The 19,934-nt window shown below is 44.2% G+C and overlaps 1 protein-coding gene across 6 annotated transcripts in view; it reads right to left on the bottom strand.

Moving 5' to 3' along the window:
• Positions 1 to 19,934, bottom strand: part of USP9X (ubiquitin specific peptidase 9 X-linked) — a 241,980-nt gene that overhangs the window by 143,999 nt on the left and 78,047 nt on the right. For all 6 annotated transcript variants that reach the window (XM_069761633.1, XM_069761629.1, XM_069761631.1 and 3 more), the window contains exons 2-4: positions 15,381 to 15,634; positions 12,509 to 12,654; positions 6,814 to 6,893 (exon numbers count right to left, since the gene is read on the bottom strand). In XM_069761633.1, the coding sequence (XP_069617734.1) occupies positions 6,814 to 6,893; positions 12,509 to 12,654; positions 15,381 to 15,476 (322 nt within the window). In that variant the 5' untranslated portion in view covers positions 15,477 to 15,634. The remainder of the gene's footprint in view (positions 1 to 6,813; positions 6,894 to 12,508; positions 12,655 to 15,380; positions 15,635 to 19,934) is intronic.

Genomic DNA, 19,934 nt, shown 5'->3' with positions numbered 1-19,934 from the left:
AAAAAACAGTGCGGCTTGCTCCGAAGAGTCATCAGGATGACGAGATAGAGAAAAAAGGGCGACCTTCCCTGATAGGTCGGATGGCGTCTAGACTGAACGCCAATGTACTCTAGTTCATGGTTCGGCCTCGAGATCCAAAAGCCACTGCATGCTCTGGTTCTTCCATGGTACCAGTTTCCATAACCCCTCTTCCCGCTTCCGAAAGGCTCTCTGAAGTAGTGGAAGGGCCCCAGTGATGAACCAGATCATGCACTGCGATGGCTTTTGGATCTCGAGGCCGAACCATGAACTAGAGTACATTGGCGTTCAGTCTGGACGCCATCAGACCTACATCTCGAGTGCTCCATAGAAGGCAGATCTGATGGAAGACTTCCGGGTGAAGTTCCTACTCACTTGAGGCGGGACCCGATTGCGTCTGCTGTCTAGAGTTCTACTCCTGGGATGTGTAGTGCCGAGATCACCTGAATAATAGATCTCGGCCCATCAGAAAATGTGAGGTACCTCGACCATGACGCCTGACCATGGGTACCTGCTAGATGATTGACGTATGGGACAGACGTTGAATTGACCAATTGAATTCAGATGGGGTGACCCGCCAGAAGGCAGTGGATTTGCTGTAGAATTAGCCATACCGTTCGGATCCCCAAAACAATGATCAGGAGAAGAGGACTGGCATCAGTAGTCACTAATAACCATTGAACCGGGAGAAAGGATCTCTCCTGGATGAGGAAGGAGTTCAGAGACTACCCTCTCGAAAGCCTGTTTGACCTGCAGAAGACGAGAGGAGCGAAGGAAACCGCTTCCATTGTCACCATTTTCCCTCGGAATCCTCCTAGCCAATCGAATGGAATCAAGGGTTGTGTGAACAAGTGTGAGAGCTCCCTGTTGAAGGGCCACGGCCTTGTCTCAAGGGAGAATTACCAACCTTCTGGAAGTGTCCAGGATCATCCTCAAAAAGGATATCTGCTGGGCTGGAAATAAGGAAAAACTTGTCTAAGATTAGCTGGCAGCCCAGGTGAGAAATGGTATCGCAAGTGATCTAGACCACTAGTCCTGTGAGAGCGGCTAAAAAGTTGACCAGATAGAGCAGGACTACCATGCCTCTAGGGTGCAAGAGGAACATGACAGCCGCCATAACCCCTGCAAACACTATGGTTGCGGTAGCAAGACCTAAGGACAAGGTTGTGATTTGAAAATGCTGTTCGCCAATGGAGAAGCGAAGGAATTTTTGAAGAGGGAAAAAATAGGAAAGTGAAAGTAAGCATCCCGAATGTCTGTGGATGCCAGAAACTCCACCTTTTTCCATTGAAGTAGTGGCTGAACGGAGGAATTCCATCCGAAGAAGGGGGACCTTGTCGAGCTTGGTAGAAGTTTCTGTTCCAGGATCGGTCTTATTTTTCGGCCCCCTTTTTGGAACCAAGATCCCTTAGATCTAGACCGTCCTGGTCAACTTATCCACTGCTGGTTGGGTCTATAGGAAACATGCGATCCTTTGTTCCTGCATGGGGAACTCCACAACTTCTCACCGAATAACCGATCACCCCGGTAAGGGAGTGATGTCAGTGGCTTTTTGAACGCAGAGTACGCTTCCATTCTCTGAGCTATAAAGTCCTTCTGAGTGTAATGGCATTTGTTGCTGACAGCGCCGCGCAAATAGCCGCATCCGAGAGGCGTGAAGCAGCTAGTCTCCCACTCAAGAAATTTGATTGACCAACTGTACTGTCTTTGGGAGAAGGTTACTGTTATGAATCAAGGAAGTTAAGGTCTCCGACCAGGAGACAATTGCTGTAGCAACCCATGCGGCGGCTAAGGAAGGGTAGAGCGCTGAACCCGAGGCCGCAAGACGGAGCTAACCAGATTTGCAATCTGACCGTCAGTTGTATTTTTAATTGATTACCCTCTTCGGGCAGGGATACTGGAAGGTATACCACAGGAGATTCTACCCGGTTACTATGTCAAGTGGCAGAATAGGCGGCTGCATCCGGAAGGTCAGGAATAGCCATCTCTTACAATCGCCACTCTCTTGACGGTGTGTAGTTAAGATGATGAACACTCAATCCACCATCCTCTTAACAGGGAAGTGGAGAGGGAACGTCCACCTTCTTGCATCATCTGCTAAATAGTGGTGATGCAGAGGGGGACGTTCAGACGCCAAAAAGGGTGCCTCTGTACATCCACACAGTTCAGGTCACCGGGTGGACAGGGCTGGTTGTCCGGGGTTAGGCCTGGCTGCAGAAGAGGATACATGGAGGCGACAACCTTAACTATGTAACTATGTGGAGTCGGGAAGGAATTTTTTTCCCCAAAGTGGAGCTTACCATTTGCCACGTGGGTTTTTTTTTTGCCTTCCTCTGGATCAACATGTTAGGGCATGTTAGGTTAGGCTATGGGTTGAACTAGATGGACTTAAAGTCTTCTTTCAACCTATGTTATTCCGTATGCTCGTCTACAGTCATGGCCAAAATTTTTGAGAAGGACACCAAAATTATATTTTCACATGATCTGCTGCCCTCTGGTTTTTATTAGTGTTTGTCTGATGTTTATATCACATACAGAAATATAATTGCAATCATATTATGAGTACCAATAGGTTATATTGACAGAATGAGTTAATGCAGCAAGTCAATATTTGCAGTGTTGACCCTTCAAGACCTCTGCAATTCTCCCTGGCATGCTCTCAATCAGATTCTGGACCAAATCCTGACTGATAGCAGTCCATTCTTGCATAATCAATGCTTGCATTTTGCCAGAAATTGTTGGTTTTTGTTTGTCCACCCGTCTCTTGATGATTGACCACAAGTTCTCAATGGGATTAAGATCTGGGGAGCTTCCAGGCCATGGTCCCAAAATCTCTATGTTTTGTTCCATGAGCCATTTAGTTATCACCTTTGCTTTATGGCAAGGTGCTCCATCATGCTGGAAAAGGCATTGTTGTGTGCCAAACTGCTCTTGGATGGTTGGGAGAAGTTGCTCTTGGAGGACATTCTGGTACCATTCTTTATTCATGGCTGTGTTTTTAGGCAAGACTGTGAGTGAGCCGATTCCCTTGGATGAGAAGCAACCCCACACATGAATGGTTTCAGGATGCTTTACATTTGGCATGAGAGAAGACTGGTGGTAGCGCTCACCTCTTCTTCTGCGAATAAGCCGTTTTCCAGATGTCCCAAACAATCGAAAAGGGGATTCAGAGAAAAGGACTTTGCCCCAGTCCTCAGCAGTCCACTCCCTGTACCTTTTGCAGAATATCAGTCGGTCCCTGATGTTTTTTCTGGAGAGAAGTGGCTTCTTTGCTGCCCTCCTTGAAACCAGGCCTTGCTCAAAGAGTCTCCGCCTCACAGTGCATGCAGAAGCACTCACACCAGCCTGCTGCCATTCCTGAGCAAGCTCGGAACGGCTGGTAGTCTGATTCCGCAGCTGAAACAGTTTTAAGATACGGTCCTGGTGTTTGCTGGTCTTTCTTTGGCTGCCCTGGAGCCTTTTTGACAACAATGGAAGCTCTCTCCTTGAAGTTCTGGATGATGCGATAGATTGTTGACTGAGGTGCAATCTTTGTAGCTGCGATACTCTTCCCTGTTAGGCCATTTTTGTGCAGTGCAATGATGGCTGCACGTGTTTATTTAGAGATAACCATGGTTAACTGAAGAGAAATAATGATACCAAGCCCCAGCCTCCTTTTAAAGTGTCCAGTGATGTCATTCTTACTTAATCATGACTGATTGATCGCCAGCCCTGTCCTCATCAACACCCACACCTGTGTTAATGGATCAATCACTAAAATGATGTTAGCTGCTCCTTTTAAGGCAGGACTGCAATGATGTTGAAATGTGTTTTGGGGGTTAAAGTTCATTTTCTGGGCAAATATTGGACTTTGCAAGTACAGTAATTGCTGTTAAGCTGATCACTCTGACATTAAGGAGTATATGCAAATTGCCATTAGAAAAAATGAAGCAGTAGACTTTGGAAAAATTAATATTTGTCTCATTCTCAAAATTTGTGTCCATGACTGTATTGATGGTGTGGGGAGATCGGTGCCCTTTAAAAGGACCCGTCGCCCCTAAGAATCAGACTTGGCATGGCCATACGTGGAGGGGACACCCCCACATGTTTGCATATTGGCTGAAAAACGATGCCGCGCTTGAAGAGGCTTCTGTCCAGTGAATCGCTTATCCGGGCGCTCCCTGTCCGGGTGAATGGCAAATGCTCTGCTGGGAGTTTAGTCTCTTTATGAGGGTCACTGCGTGATCTAGAGTAGAACCGAAGTCTTCGTCAATCTATAGAGATTGGTTGATCATATAAATAGGCGAGGTGAGTCCAGAACCAAGGCAATATCCAATCCATATTCAGAGTCTTGTTCTCAGCAAATAATTAGTGAGGGATCAGGAAATTAAACTTCCGTTTTCTAGACACCTGTACGTTTCTAGCATACATGAGGCCCCTACTAGCCGACAGCGCGCATGAAGGAGAGGAACCATCTATATCGGTCCTGCGAGCACTCCGTTACACAGAGGGTTCACGGAGGGATTCAATCTCTTGGTCAGAGAAGCCATGTGTTGCGGCAGTGACTAAGCCCACTCGGTACTCTGGGATAAGCTGGGTCGGCGGCGGGCTCCTCAGCTTATTTAGGGTGACCAGTTTCGGACTGGTCATGTGCCTTTCAGACAGGGAATATTGGTCATGAGCATTTAAGACCAGGGGATACTGGTTCTGTGCCTTTAAGACCAGGAAATGCTGGTCATGTGCCTTTAAGATTAGGGAGTACTGGTCATGTTCCTTTAAGACCAGGAAATACTGGTCATGTGCCATTAAGCACAGGGGGAAGATGCATGTGACCCTTCAATGCAAAACCATCGCCCCTGTGACTTCCATGAATAGGCCCAAGCCGAGGCCTAAATTTCTGCAGCCGGCCGGAGCAATACCAAGGGAATAATAGAGGGACGTTGCTGGTGGCCAAAAGAAGCAAGCGTTCCCGTGCTAGGTGAGAAGCGCCAGAAAAGGTGGGTGGAGCCGCCTTAGCACGCCATAGTGCGGGCATGGCTTCCGTGATGCGGCCTACACATTGGTCGAAGCCGGGGGCTAAATTTTGCAGCCGGCCATAGCGTTACCTCACTGAGGTGGGCCACGGGAAGCCGAGGCTGCCTGTCAGCATGTGAATATCCCACTGCAGAGGCCCACCGCTGACTAGATCCACTCACCATCGGTGCTAGTCCCAGCAAGAAGCCGCCACGGATGACTGGGTTTCAGCGCCGAGGAAAGCACGCGCAGTCTACTGTTCTGCTGCAGGTCAGGTATTGCAGCGTGGACGGTGTAGGGATAAAGGGGTAACCCTCAATCTACCATCCCTTTGCTAGGGAGGTGGAGAGGAACCGTCCGCCTCCTTGTGCCATCCGCTTTAACAGTGGTAGGACAGTGGGGACTGCTCAGACGCCGAAGAGAGGGGCCTCTGTACATCCACGGAGTTCAGCCCCCGGGTGGACAGGGACCGTTGTCCGGCATTAGGCCTGGCTGTAGGAGAGGATACGTGGAGGCAACACTCCATGTGCTCATCCGTTCAGGGTGCGGGGAGATCGGTGCCCTTGAAGGGACCCGTCGCCCCTAAGAATCAGCTCAAGCGTGGCACGTCGCAGGAGAGGTGACACTCTCCGTGCTCGCCTGTTGATGGTTCGGGGAGATCGGAGACTTGAAAGGATCCGTTGCCCCTTCGTTATAGAAAGTAAAATCAAAAATGTAAAAAGGTAAAGATAAAATAAAGTTTTGGGTCTGAATAGCAGACCCGTCCGTGTACCTCCTACGGACACTAAGCAAGAACTGGTTAGCTGAGAGCCAGCAGGAGGGTGTATATTGCAGGGGAGGAGCTAACTTTCTTTGTATCACTAAGTGTCAGCCTCCTATTGGCAGCAGCATACACCCACGGTCTGTGTCCCCCAATGAGGTAAAGGAGAAATAGAACATTTACATAAAGTATTTTGACAAGAGGTAAGACAGGCAGCACTTGTAGCATTAGTGCATAAAGAGTAGTGCAGAACATAAATTTTCGCACTTTTCACACCATTCTCATGGCTTTCTCTACCATCAACTGAAAGCCAATATAGTGCGATTTTTTTACTGTATTGTTTTAAAAGAAACAAACTTATTGATTCTTAATACAGGTAAAGAAACACTCTACCCATCAAAGGTTGTATCCTCTTAATATATTGCAGTCATCATATTATGTAGCACTGTGTACTTACAATTGCTCATTTGGCCTTTCTACCCCACTAATTTTTCTCTTTTTCTTTAGATCCATGACATGACATTATTGAATACTGACTAGCTGAATCCTTCTAAGCTCTAAGTAGAAACAGGAAGAAAATTTTCTTTGTAGGAGTCATGAGTCACTGCAAAATTCCTTAGGTTGGGGCAGAGCAGCTAGACCAGGAATTAAAGAGGGGAATCATTTATGCAGGGAAAAAACTTCCTGTTTCTACATAGAGCAGATAAAAGAAGAATCAGCTGGTTAGGAGGGCAAAATGAGCAATTGTAAGTACACAGTCCTATATAATGATGATTGCAATATGTTAAAAAGATAAAAACGGATGGAGTGATCTTCAACAAGAGACCCCATAGCTACAAGAAAAATATATTCCAAAATGACAGCTTTTAGCATACATTTTTATTCATATCTATGGCAAAGCAAAAAACACGAGCGCAAGTCACAATGCCAGATAACGATTGTGGTTGTTCATACACAATACAGCTTCTCACTAGAACTTATGGATTGACCGTATCTAGTCAAGACAATGCAGTAGGGTTTTCCCTCTGTTGCAGTGAACATACCTTTTTTACTAAGATCAATAGCAGCTTCTAAAAGAACTTCTAATTCACCTTTCGGCAAAACTGGAACAACCCAGCGAGGTCTAGGAAAAAAAAAAATAAAATATTCAGCTGCTGAAATAAAATTTTAAATGGAAATATATTTAAGCAAGCTCAATATTAGTAATTAAAATGGTTCATGCCGGAATAGTGTAATTAGCCAAAATATTGGTAAATATTAAACTGTATTAAATATTAACATGTATGGCACCCTATTCAATCTCAAATATATAAATTAGGGGGAAAAAAATAAAAATTCCCCCACCAAATTTAGTGATGAAAGCACTTTAACCCCTTCATGACCCAGCCTATTTTGACCTTAATGACATGGCCGTTTTTTGCAAATCTGACCAGTGTCCCTTTATGAGGTAATAATTCAGGAACGCTTCAACGGATCCTAGCGGTTCTGAGATTGTTTTTTCGTGACATATTGGGCTTCATGTTAGTGGTAAATTTAGGTCAATAAATTCTGCGTTTATTTGTGATAAAAACGGAAATTTGGCGAAAATTTTGAAAATGTCGCAATTTTCACATTTTGAATTTTTATTCTGTTAAACCAGAGAGTTATGTGACACAAAATAGTTAATAAATAACATTACCCACATGTCTACTTTACATCAGCACAATTTTGGAAACAAAATTTTTTTTTTTGCTAGGAAGTTATAAGGGTTAAAATTTGACCAGCGATTTCTCGTTTTTACAACGAAATTTACAAAACCATTTTTTTTTTAGGGAACACCTCACATTTGAAGTCAGTTTGAGGGGTCTATATGGCTGAAAATGCCCAAAAGTGACACCATTCTAAAAACTGCACCCCTCAAGGTACTCAAAACCACATTCAAGAAGTTTATTAACCCTTCAGGTGCTTCACAGCAGCAGAAGCAACATGGAAGGAAAAAATGAACATTTAACTTTTTAGTCACAAAAATCATGTTTTAGCAACAATTTTTTTATTTTCCCAAGGGTAAAAGGAGAAACTGAACCACGAAAGTTGTTGTCCAATTTGTCCTGAGTACGCTGATACCTCATATGCGGGGGTAAACCACTGTTTGGGCGCACGGCAGGGCTTGGAAGGGAAGGAGCGCCATTTGACTTTTTGAATGGAAAATTATCTCCATCGTTAGCGGACACCATGTCGCGTTTGGAGAGCCCCTGTGTGCCTAAACATTGGAGCTCCCCCACAAGTGACCCCATTTTGGAAACTAGACCCCCTCCCCCCCCCCCCCCCAAAGAACTTATCTAGATGCATAGTGAGCACTTTAAAACCCCAGGTGCTTCACAGAAGTTTGTAACGCAGAGCCATGAAAATAAAAAATATTTTTTCTTTCCTCAAAAATGATTTTTTTAGCCCGCATTTTTTTCCGAAGGGTAACAAGAGAAATTTGACCCCAAAAGTTGTTGTCCAGTTTCTCCTGAGTACGCGGATACCCCATATGTGGGGGTAAACCAATGTTTGGGCACACGTCGGGGTTCGGAAGGGAAGTAGTTACGTTTTGAAATGCAGACTTTGATGGAATGCTCTGCGGGCGTCACGTTGCGTTTGCAGAGCCCCTGATGTGCCTAAACAGTAGAAACCCCCCACAAGTGACCCTATTTTGGAAACTAGACCCCCAAAGGAACTTATCTAGATATGTGGTGAGCACTTTGAACCCCCAAGTGCTTCACAGAAGTTTATAACGCAGAGCCATGAAAATAAATAAGTTTTCTTTCCTCAAAAATAATTTTTTAGCCCAGAATTTTTTTTATTTTCCCAGGGGTTGCAGGAGAAATTGGACCCCAAAAGTTGTTGTCCAGTTTCTCCTGAGTACGCTAACCACTGTTTGGGCACACGTCGGGGCTCGGAAGGGAGAGGGCACCATTTGACTTTTTGAACGCAAGATTGGCTGGAATCAATGGTGGCGCCATGTCGCGTTTGGAGACCCCTTGATGTGCCTAAACAGTGGCAACCCCTCAATTTTAACTCCAACACTAACCCCAACACACCCCTAACCCTAGTCTTAACCCTAATTCCAACCCTAACCCTAAGGCTATGTGCCCACGTTGCGGATTTGTGTGGGGATTTTTCTGCACCGTTTTTGAAAAATCTGCAGGTAAAACGCACTGCGCTTTACCTGCGGATTTACAGTGTTTTATGTGTGGATTTCACCTGCGGATTCCTATTATGGAGCAGGTGTAAAACGCTGCGGAACCCGCACAAAGAATTGACATGCTGCGGAAAATACAACGCAGCGTTTCCGCGCTGTACTTTCCACACCATGGGCACAGCGGATTTGGTTTTCCATAGGTTTACGTGGTACTGTAAACGTAATGGAAAACTGCTACGAATCCACAGCGACCAATCCGCTGCGTATCCGCAGCCAAATCCGCACCGTGTGCATAGCCTAATTCTAGCCCCAAGTGCAACCCTAGCCCCAAGTGCAACCCTAGCCCCAAGTGCAACCCTAGCCCCAAGTGCAACCCTAGCCCCAAGTGCAACCCTAACCCTACCCCTAACGGAAAAACAAAAATAAATATATTTTCTGTATTTTATTATTTTCCCTACCTATGGGGGGTTAAAAGTGGGGGTTTATTTACTATTTTTTTTATTTTGATCGCTGTGATAGAACCTATCACAGCAATCAAAATGTACAGGGAACGAATCTGCCGGCCGTCAGATTTGGCGGGCACAGTGCACATGCGCCTGCCATTTTCCAAGATGGCGGCGCCCATGCGAGAAGATCGAGGACACCGGGAGGGACACCGGGACTAGGTAAGTATGGGGGGGTGCGATCGGACAGCAGGGGGAGGGGGGTGTGGGGTCAGAGGGGAGAGGAAGGTGCTTAGGACAGGACGGAGGGGTAGGGAACACAGACGGCGGCTGCAGATCGCCGCCATCAGTCGGTGGGGGGGCCACATCGGGGTCTCCAGCGATGGCCGATGCTATTGCAGCATCGGCCATGGCTGGTTTGTAATATTTCACCAGTTTTTTAGGTAAAATATTACAAATCGCTCTGATTGGCTGTTGTAAGTGAAACTGCCAATCAGTGCGATCGTGAAGCCACCCCCCCCGGGCTTAAGTACCACTCCTCCTGTCCCTGCAGGTCGGGTGAAATTGGAGTTAACCCTTTCACCCGGCCTGCAGGGACGCAATCATTCTGTGACACAGCATATGCATCACAGGTCGGATTGGCACCAACTTTCATGGCGCATACGCTGTGTCACAGGTCGGGAAGGGGTTAATCAACCTCAACCTTTCAAGAAAGGCTGGCTAAAGTAAGGCTATTCATAGTTTCACTTTATTCGACGGTTATGTGAAATTTCCTGATCCGGAGCTGTGAGATACCACTTTGTGCTTTGGTTTCCATCCATCTGTATATTTACAAACTGTTGACACAAAAACTAGAATCTTTTCTGCCATCAGTGTAAAAAAAAAAAAAAAAAAAAAAAAACTGGCGAAGCAGTGCCGACCAAGCAGCAGAAAGCATGGGGAGACTCCTATAGGCTGCGTGCCCACCATCAGGAATAGGGTTTCAGACACAGCTCACCTGCGCTATGTTCAAAACGTTGCGTTGTACAGTACAAGCACAGTGGATGGGAGTTCTAAAAATCCCATCCCCACTGTGCTTCTATTTGACACGGCGTAAACTCACCCATGGTGCTGGTTTACGTACCACAGTATATTGATTTCTGTTGCAGAGACGCTGGTCCCCGCAACAGAAATTTCAACTATAGATCTGTATTGGACACTGTAAACCGGCATTGTTGAGTGAACACAGGCGGATCTACCTGCGTGATTAGAATACAGCGCTTTGGACGCAGCAAAAATACATTGGATCCACAGCACTGCCTCTTCCTGATCATGGGAACGTAGCCTTAGGGTACCGTCACACAGTGCCATTTCGATCGCTACGACGGTACGATTCGTGACGTTCCAGCGATATCGTTACGATATCGCTGTGTCTGACACGCAGCAGCGATCAGGGATCCTGCTGAGAATCGTACGTCGTAGCAGATCGTATGGAACTTTCTTTCGTCGCTGGATCTCCCGCTGTCATCGCTACATCGGTGTGTGTGACACCGATCTAGCGATGCGTTCGCTTGTAACCAGGGTAAACATCGGGTTACTAAGCGCAGGGCTGCGCTTAGTAACCCGATGTTTACCCTGGTTACCAGAGTAAATGTAAAAAAAAAACAAACAGCACATACTTACATTCCGGTGTCCGTCAGGTCCCTTGCCGTCTGCTTCCCGCACTCACTGACTGCCGGCCGTAAAGTGAAAGCAGAGCACAGCGGTGACGTCACCGCTGTGCTGTGCTTTCACTTTACGGCCGGCAGTCAGTGAGTGCGGGAAGCAGACGGCAAGGGACAGACACCGGAATGTAAGTATGTGCTGTTTGTTTGTTTTTTACGCTGGTAACCAGGGTAAACATCGGGTTAGTAAGCGCGGTCCTGCGCTTAGTAACCCGATGTTTACCCTGGTTACCCGGGGACCTCGGCATCGTTGGTCGCTGGAGAGCTGTCTGTGTGACAGCTCCCCAGCGACCACACTACGATTTACCTACGATCACGGCCAGGTCGTATCGCTGGTCGTGATCGTAGGTAAATCGTATGGCATGACGGTACCCTTAGTTTGACAGCTTCTCCTGGTGTGATTAGGTTGATCACCACAGTAGTTCTGCGACCATGCCAGTGCCTCCCGACCACACTAAACACACAACTCCACACTCACCAGGGCGCAATTTGGCAATTAATGCTTTTACTAGTATGATGGAGCACCATGTCACAAGGCAAAAGTAAGTAGTTCAACGAACAAAACATTGACATTTTGAGTCTATGGCCTGGAAATTACCCAAATTTCAATCCCACTGAAAAAAACTGCAATCAATCCTCAAAAGAACAGAAGGGGGGAAAAAAAATAAAATCAGAAACTGCTAACCTCCAAGCAATGATTAGACAAGAATTAGTTGCCATCGGTCAGGATTTGGCCCAGAAACATATCAAGCACGCCAGGATAAATTGCCAATGTCTTGAAAAATAAGGACAAACTGAATATACCGAGTCTTTGCATCAACTTTGATGTGTGTGACAATAAAAGTTTAAAAACTCATGAAATGCTTATGATTGTACTTTAGTGAGAGCTTTCAGCAAGATGTTTTTATGGTTGCTGAAGCTACAAAAGTTGTGAAAATTAAAATTTGTGTCAGTCTCAAAACTTTTGCCCATGACTTTACAAATGTGATTGTCATTACACGCAGGCATTAGCCACGACCGAACACAAATGTAGTGAGATGCTGCAGTCTGGGGACTCCGATAGGGTGGGGAGATCACAGTGCATACTTCACGCACACTTAACACATACTAACTAAAACAGGGCAGGCTTGAAGGACAAGTATAGGGTATATAGTTGCGCATCTTAGCGACTCATTAGCGCATGGAGGCAGGCGATAAAACGTGACAACAACAGAGCTGCGGAGGAGTGTCAGCTTCACAAGCGTATAGTGGACACGAGAGGAGAGTACAACATTAAAAATTGTATGTACACAAAAAGCTCAGAAAGCACAATTTATGCACACATCATCAAAAATGACAGATTCTAAAGGAATTGCCCAATAAAAACCAAACCGATCACTTTTTAAAAGTTTACTATGCAGGTGATCTTTTTAGTTTAGGCAAACATTACCTGTTGATCATGTCATCCAGCTTGGCCAGGTCAGTGTGAGGAAAGGCGGGTTCCTCATCTTCGAGTGGAGGTGGTACATCCCCTTGTCCTTGCTCATCTGGAGGGCTGACTGGAGAATTCTCATTGGACGAATCAGGTGAAGAGGTCTAAGCACAAACATGAAAGGAGTACACAAATTCCAAAAAATAAATACATTTCTCCGGGATGGACATCCCCATAACCATTTCAAGATTTGGGAATTTTTTTTGCGCTTTTGTTTCCCTCCTGTTCATTGAAAAGCACCAAGTCAACAGTCCCACGATGAGAATTTAGTGAGTTTTTGATGTTGCAGATTTTCGTAAACATTTCTGTACCCATTAAGTAGAGTGGGTTACTTTCATCTTTTCAAAATTAAGCAGCGCAAAAAAACGCACCAAACACTCATTGTGGGAACATAGCCTAACTAATCTTACCATTAACACAGGAAACTTTCTTTCGGCAGGACAAAATGTAATTATTAATGACACCATTTTTTTCTGCCATTTAATATACTGAAAAGGAAAAATTCAAAGAGGTGAGAAATGGTAAGAAATGTACACTTGCATTATTGCCGAGTTATTTTCATCGTGTTCGATATACTGCACACAAGACCGGACAAAATAATTCCCTAGGTCAGTACACTTATGGTAATACAAAGTGTCTTTTCTTAAATGTTTTAAAAAGTTATTCAGGTTTAGTACGAAAGTCTGCAGTCTTTATGTGACAAACTTGTGAATCCTTACAGTGTGAACATTGCATGCAGTCAGGATTCTCCAATGCTAGAGCCAGGAGCAGAGTGTCAAGTAACCACAAGCAAGCAATATGCATTCTCACAGCCACGTTCCAACTAGACCTACGTGGTTTCGCTCAATACAAGTATATATTACATATGTGCAGTGACATGACAGTCAAGTCTCACCGGCTGGACCGTAGAATCCTGACATTATGCAATGTGCGTGCTCTGAGGATTTACAAATCTACCGTCATAGTGACTTTCATGCCCAAACCATGGAAACCCTTTAAAAAGTCTTCATTTTCATTTTTTGAGCTTTCGTTTTTTTCCCTCACCTTCTTCCAAGAGCCAGAAAACTTTATTTTACCGTCGGCACATGTGAACGTTTATTATTTTTTGGGGGGGGACAAGTTCTAATTTTGAATGCCACCATTCATTTTACCATATAATGTACTGAAAATAGGGAAAATAATATTTAATTGTTATGAATTGGTCAATTTCAATCATTGATTCTTGGGTTTTGTTTTTACAGTGTTGATCGTGCGGTAAAAAGGACCTGGAAACAGTTGTGTACATCAGTTTGCAGAAAACATGCCAATTTTTTTTTTAATAAAAGGAAAAAAGTTACACAAAAAAAAAAAGTTTGTTGATGGGGCAGAATGAGGGCTTGTATTTTTTTCTAATATGATCTGATGTTTCTATTGATACCAATTTCAAGTACATATGAGGTTTTCATTACATTTACCAAATCAGATTAACTCAATTTTTTAAAAGATCGGAATTTTATGAACGCAGCAATATTAATGCTTATTTTCCTTCTTTTTGACTGGGGACGAGGGGGTAGAGTTCAACTGTAAAAACTACAAAATGTATTTTAGAAATATAATTTTTTTTATTATGGAATGTGAGCCTGCAATCATTTGCTTATACTATATACTGTAATACTGCAATATGTAGAGAAAAAAAGAAGAATTTGTCTCCTACGGAACTCTGCTTGTGGCTGAGGTTTACAGGGGGACATAACAGGTGTCATCAACCCCCCAGCTGTGATACTAACCCAGTGGTCCTCTGCCACAACATCAGATTGACTACAGCATTTAAATGGCCCCCAACAGAACACCATTTCCTGAGATCCCATCAAGGCACTCGTTTGAGAGTTTGGTTTCTGTGCACTGAGCGGAGATAACTCTGCCTCTAGAGCTTATTTTAAATATAAAGGGGAGTTACCAGTGTGATGTGACGTGGTTTCCACTGTTACCAGTGTGATGTGTAATGGCTGCTCTCTGCTCTGCTGATAACTGACTATCTGCAGGTTCCTCAGCTTCAGCTTCCAGCTCACAGGCAGACAGGGTTGCAATACAGCAGAGCTGAGAGAGAAGCAAAAATGTGTTTGCAAGAAGACAAATTTCATTTCTCCTGTTCAGTGTTGGTTACTTGTCTCACACTGGGAACGCCTCCTTCATGCAAGATAAGCTCCGGGGGCAGAGTTCTCTCCAGGCCCCAGAGCCTGGAAGAGATCATTTAGATACAGTGATGAAAGATTAGTTCTCAGAAACAACATATCTGATATGAGACACACAGGGAGGGCTGTTTTCAGCAGTTTATAGCCTGTATGGCCATATTAATAGCTTAGATAGGTCAAATGTGGCGACAGATTCCCTTTAAAGCATAGTTGTCACACAATTATTTCTCCAGTTTGAGGGTCCACAACAAGAGATGGAGGGAAAAGGGGGGCAAGAGACTGTAGTAAAACATGAATTGTTCACATGTTCAGAATTTTGCTTTTAAGAATGTTAACTGCTTCAAGTCCTAAAACTTGTTAACAGAAGTGGGCAGCAGCATTTTTCAAGCAGTTTGTACTATGAAGTCGCCCCATACATTGCAATCGAAGTCAATCAGGAGGCCAAAAATACACCAGTAGGATACCAGATAGTGATTTCCTTTGACATTTTGTCTGCGTGTTTGCCTCAAAATTGGAAATGCCTTAATGAATTTAAAAAATGCTTCCACCTAAAAACTTGTTTCTGCTTTTAGAGATGGGGGGTGGGAGTGGGAAGGAAAAAAAAACATGTTGTGAACAGAGACTTAAGGATTCTGATCTGAATGATTTGCAGTTCATACCTGATTCTGTTGGACTGGAGGCTGGGACTGTCCATCGGGAGCCTGGCCCTGGCTTTCATTCCCTCCAACTGGAGAGCCACGGGTCGTGGCTGTCATACTCGACACAGGGCAAATCTTTGCAATTTTGTCTGTTTATGTAGCAGTTGTAAGAGAAGAAATTATAGTCCCTTTATTAAAGACGCCAAGCCAGCATAGGTCTGTCTTACGAAGCTCCACCTCAAGCACAGGACGTTTTGCAGAGAACATTGCATAACCTGTTTATGGGGAAAAAAGGTCATTAGTATGGAGGTCTGAAAAACACATTTCAAAGATTTAGATAACTGCACTCAGCATCAATAGTCTATTTTTCAAGAAACAACAACTTACTTACAACAAAATTCCAAGTATCACTATCTAATCCTAACAGTCCTGTATAAAAAGCCTTTTCAACACCATACTAATGTAATTTGCATATTGTGAACCAGACAGAAGGAAAACAGACAACTTATCACTCATCTCTGGTAGGTAGGATGACCCAAAACCACTGTGGGTAACACTGCTATCAATCATGTAGCCTCAGTTTTTACTTGCTGTATTGTTAGGTCAGGAGTTGTCTTGTGGTTTTCTAGAGAAAAGTGCCAGGCTTGTTACAAGAAAGGCTGTATAGTGCACATTACTAGTAGCATTGGTAACACCAATATGTATGACAACTAAAGAGCCAATGTCTTTATGAGAGCTCTAATAGTAGGCCACTATATTTATATTGGTGACCTAACAGATCAGTGGAGCATTTATCAGTCAGCTGTTACAAACACCAGTCCCATGTAAATATACTGAACAGCTGCAAGCCATTGTCTTTGGAGTGACCACTGAACAGTGTGAGCTATGCTGTTCTGCTCCACGCTTACCTCTGGAACCCCACTGGGGGTAACAGCGCTGAACTGCACCCATCTTCTAATACTTTGGATAGATCACCAATATACCAGTAATGGACTACCCTTTTAGTTAGTTGTATTTGTAGTGTAAAATGGGATAGAATAGTGTTAAAAAAGCAATTCTTTCTAGGAGTTTTCATTCCCAGTTCCTTGTTGGGAGCAATGGATTGTTTAAGGAACTACTGCAAGGAACAAAAAAGGAAACAAAACCAGAGAAAATCACAGAAGGGTAAAGATCATTATTTTGCAATTCAAAGTGATGGAGAAATTTGTAGCAGATTCTCTTGTGCTATGGGATTAGACAATGGATAGACCATATTTTAAGGGTTTTGTGGTCATCGTCAACCTCAGAACACAAACACCTCTCAGACCAATACCAGAGGCTGAAAAGGAGATCATGGATTTCAAGAGACTTCAAGGGGTTGTCCATTTTTGGAATTAATTCACTTGTATTAAGAGGTCCTTTAACAGATTAAATCTGCCAATGCGCCAACAACTGGTGCCAATTTTCTGCAGCACACCGCAAAGTCTATGTGAGCAGTGGGAACTCCGCTCCTACCTCGCACTGTCAAAACACGCCCTCCTCCTAGTTCAGGGCTCACTGCATAGCCTCACGTCTGCCGCTGGCTTCTTACAATGGCAACCCTGCTCTACCAATGCCCCCAACTCACCCCCTCCTGATAAGCTATATTAAGATTCTAAGGCCGGTTTCACATTTGCGGTTGTGTGTGCAGCGTTTCTGACGCATACATCTGCATGCGTCTTGCTTTTCTATCTTTAACATTGTAGACGCAGGTGCATGCGTTCGCCGGCATTTGCTTATACATGCGTTTTTTCTGTGGTGTGCAGCGGGGCATGGCTAATGCATCATGTTGGAATTTTTGAGGAGGCAAATTTCCATCAAATATGCGCAGGCACGCGCATGTGGATGAGTGCATTAAAAACCGCATTACTGTCTATGGGAACGCATGTGTACACATGTCTTTGCGCACGCATGCGTTCGATGCGCTTGCGTACTCTGGACTGCGCATGTCCAGGAACTGATTGAGACACGCCCTCCTGGAAATATCAAATGCATGGGAATAAAAGGCGCAAACGCATGTAAAAACAAATACAAGCGCATGCAAACGCTGCAGGATTTTTTGCCGTCATGCGTAAGCTGATGAGGATAAAAAAAAACGCTGCGTTATCATGCGTTTGTGGATGATACGCTGCGCACAGAGGCAAATGTGAAACCAGCCTAAGACTAGCCACCATTTTCCTCCAAAATTTAGGGGGGTGGGGAGGGGAGGAAGCGAGTCTTTTAGACAAAAAAAAAAAAAAAAAACGGTATTGTGCCATATAACTATCTGGTTAAAGGGCATAAAAATTGCTAAATACTCAACAAAATTCCAATATTTTCACAAACAAAACAAAAAACCTCTACCTATATTTATGACTACCATAAAGTATAATGTGTCAAGGACAAAAATAAACTCATGATCACTGGGATATGTTGACGTGTTCCAAAGTGATTACCTCAAAGCGACACTGGTCAATTGTAAAACTTGGCCTGGTCAGGAAGGTGAAAATAGGCTAGGGGTTGAGCGTGTTAAAGAGGACCTGTCACTAGGTCTAACGTGACCAGTTGTTACAATTATTTTATATTCGCTGCTCCCCCAAATTCTCCTATATAAAAATAAATAAAAATAATGATCTTTCATACCCCTTTCAAAATTTTGGGCTCTAATTTTGTGCTAATTTCTATGGTTCTTCTCAAGGTGGGGCAGGAAGAACACACTGTTTAGGTTTTGCTTTTCTTTTATTGCAGTTTAATTCCTTTTAACTCTCATGGTAGTCAGCAGGATTTCACCCCCAAACCATTTATATGCACATGCAGCGCTTTCAAAGACAAGTCCAGCGATACCTTTATATGACCGGTCCACTCCTCTGTTACCAAGAAATTAGCTTTTGAAATTATATGCAAATGAGGCTGAAAATCAATTTGTAGATCTTAAGCCTCCGTCTCTCCAGCTCTATTTCCACCCAGCGTCGCTGCCTCCTACTTGACTGACTTCTCTTTCGCCTGAAGTCATACAGCATAGCATAGAGGCAAGCCTCAAGAAGGAGGTGGTGGAGCTGGAGTGACAGAGGCTTAAGATCTACAAACAGCTCTGAATAGATATGCAAATTAGGCTGAACACATTTCTCAGTAACTGTGGAATGGACTGGCCATGTAAAGATAATTCTGCACTTGTCTTTGAAAGAGTTAAATGTACATAGAAATCGCATGAGGGAGGGTTACTGAAATCCTGGTGACAGATTCCTCTCAACTCATGCTCTGCAGCATGAGAGAATCCACAACATGAGTCATTACATGGCTCACACTGGTAACACCCTCTGTCATTTCAGCCCTCAGGTAAGATACTGTAAATTCGGACAATAAGACGGACCCCCATCTTATAAAAAAAAAAATCTTTTTTTCTGCAATTTTCACCCCAAATTTGGGTTGCGTCTTATAGTCTGAAAAATACGGTAATTATATTAGTCCGGCCCTCTAAAACCATCCCAATTTCTCATGCGGCCCCATGGCAAAATTGCCCACCCCTGCTCTATAGGTAAACTCTCACGGAGATCTATGTACAGCCCATAGATCTTAACAGATCATCTACACTAAGAAAAACTTCCAGATTTCTCTGGAACTAATCATATTGAAGACATCAAGGTAGGATTATCATTATCTTTCCTCCATCTCGCATATCTTCCCTACCTGACCTACCAAAATAAATGAAATCACACTTTCCCCTGTCCCCAAAATCTGCTGCCTCGGAGTAACACTTGACTCTGCCCTGTCCTTCAAACCGCACATCCAAGCTCTTGCCACCTCCAGCTCAAAAATATTTCCAGAATCCCTCCTTTCCTCAACCCACACTCTACCAAAATGCTTGTGCATGCCCTAATCATCTCCTGCCTGGACTACTGCAACATACTCCTCTGTGGCCAACCTTCTAACACTCTCGCACCCCTCCAGTCCATCCTTAACTCTGCTGCCCGACTAATCTCTATCCTCGCTACACTCCTGCTTCCCCTCTTTGTAAATCCCTTCACTGGCTTCCAATTTCCCAGCATATCCAGTTTAAATTAATAACACTGACCTACAAAGCCATCCATAATCATTCTCCTCCGTATATTTCCACACTAATCTCTCAATATCTTCCCTCACGTAATCTCCGGTCCTCCCAAGACCTCCTCCTCTCCTCCACGCTTATTCGCTACTCACACAATCGCCTCTCCTGAATATCCCGCATCCTCTGGAATTCAGTGCCCCAACACATCCGGTTATCCACTACTTTTGGATCCTTCAAAAGAAACCTGAAAACCCACCTCTTCAAGGAAGCTTACAGCCTGTAAAGACCACACGGCCACCTCAACACCATTGGAGCTACTGCAACCCTCGACCTACTGTCTCCTTCCCCATAATCCTGTAGAATGTAAGCCCACAAGGGCAGGATCCTCGCCCCTCTATCAGTCCGTCATTGTTAGTTTTGTTTACTGTAAGTGATATTTGTATTTTGATGTAACCCTTTCTCATGTACAGCACCATGGAATTAATGGTGCTATATAAATAAATAATAATAATAATAGGATTTTATTCAAGTGT

The sequence above is a fragment of the Ranitomeya imitator genome, chromosome 3 (genome assembly GCF_032444005.1).
Source record: "Ranitomeya imitator isolate aRanImi1 chromosome 3, aRanImi1.pri, whole genome shotgun sequence".
In the NCBI taxonomy this organism is placed as follows: domain Eukaryota; kingdom Metazoa; phylum Chordata; class Amphibia; order Anura; family Dendrobatidae; genus Ranitomeya; species Ranitomeya imitator.
The sequence above is the reverse complement of the archived record's forward strand: the minus strand, read 5'-3'. Positions and strand labels throughout refer to the sequence as shown.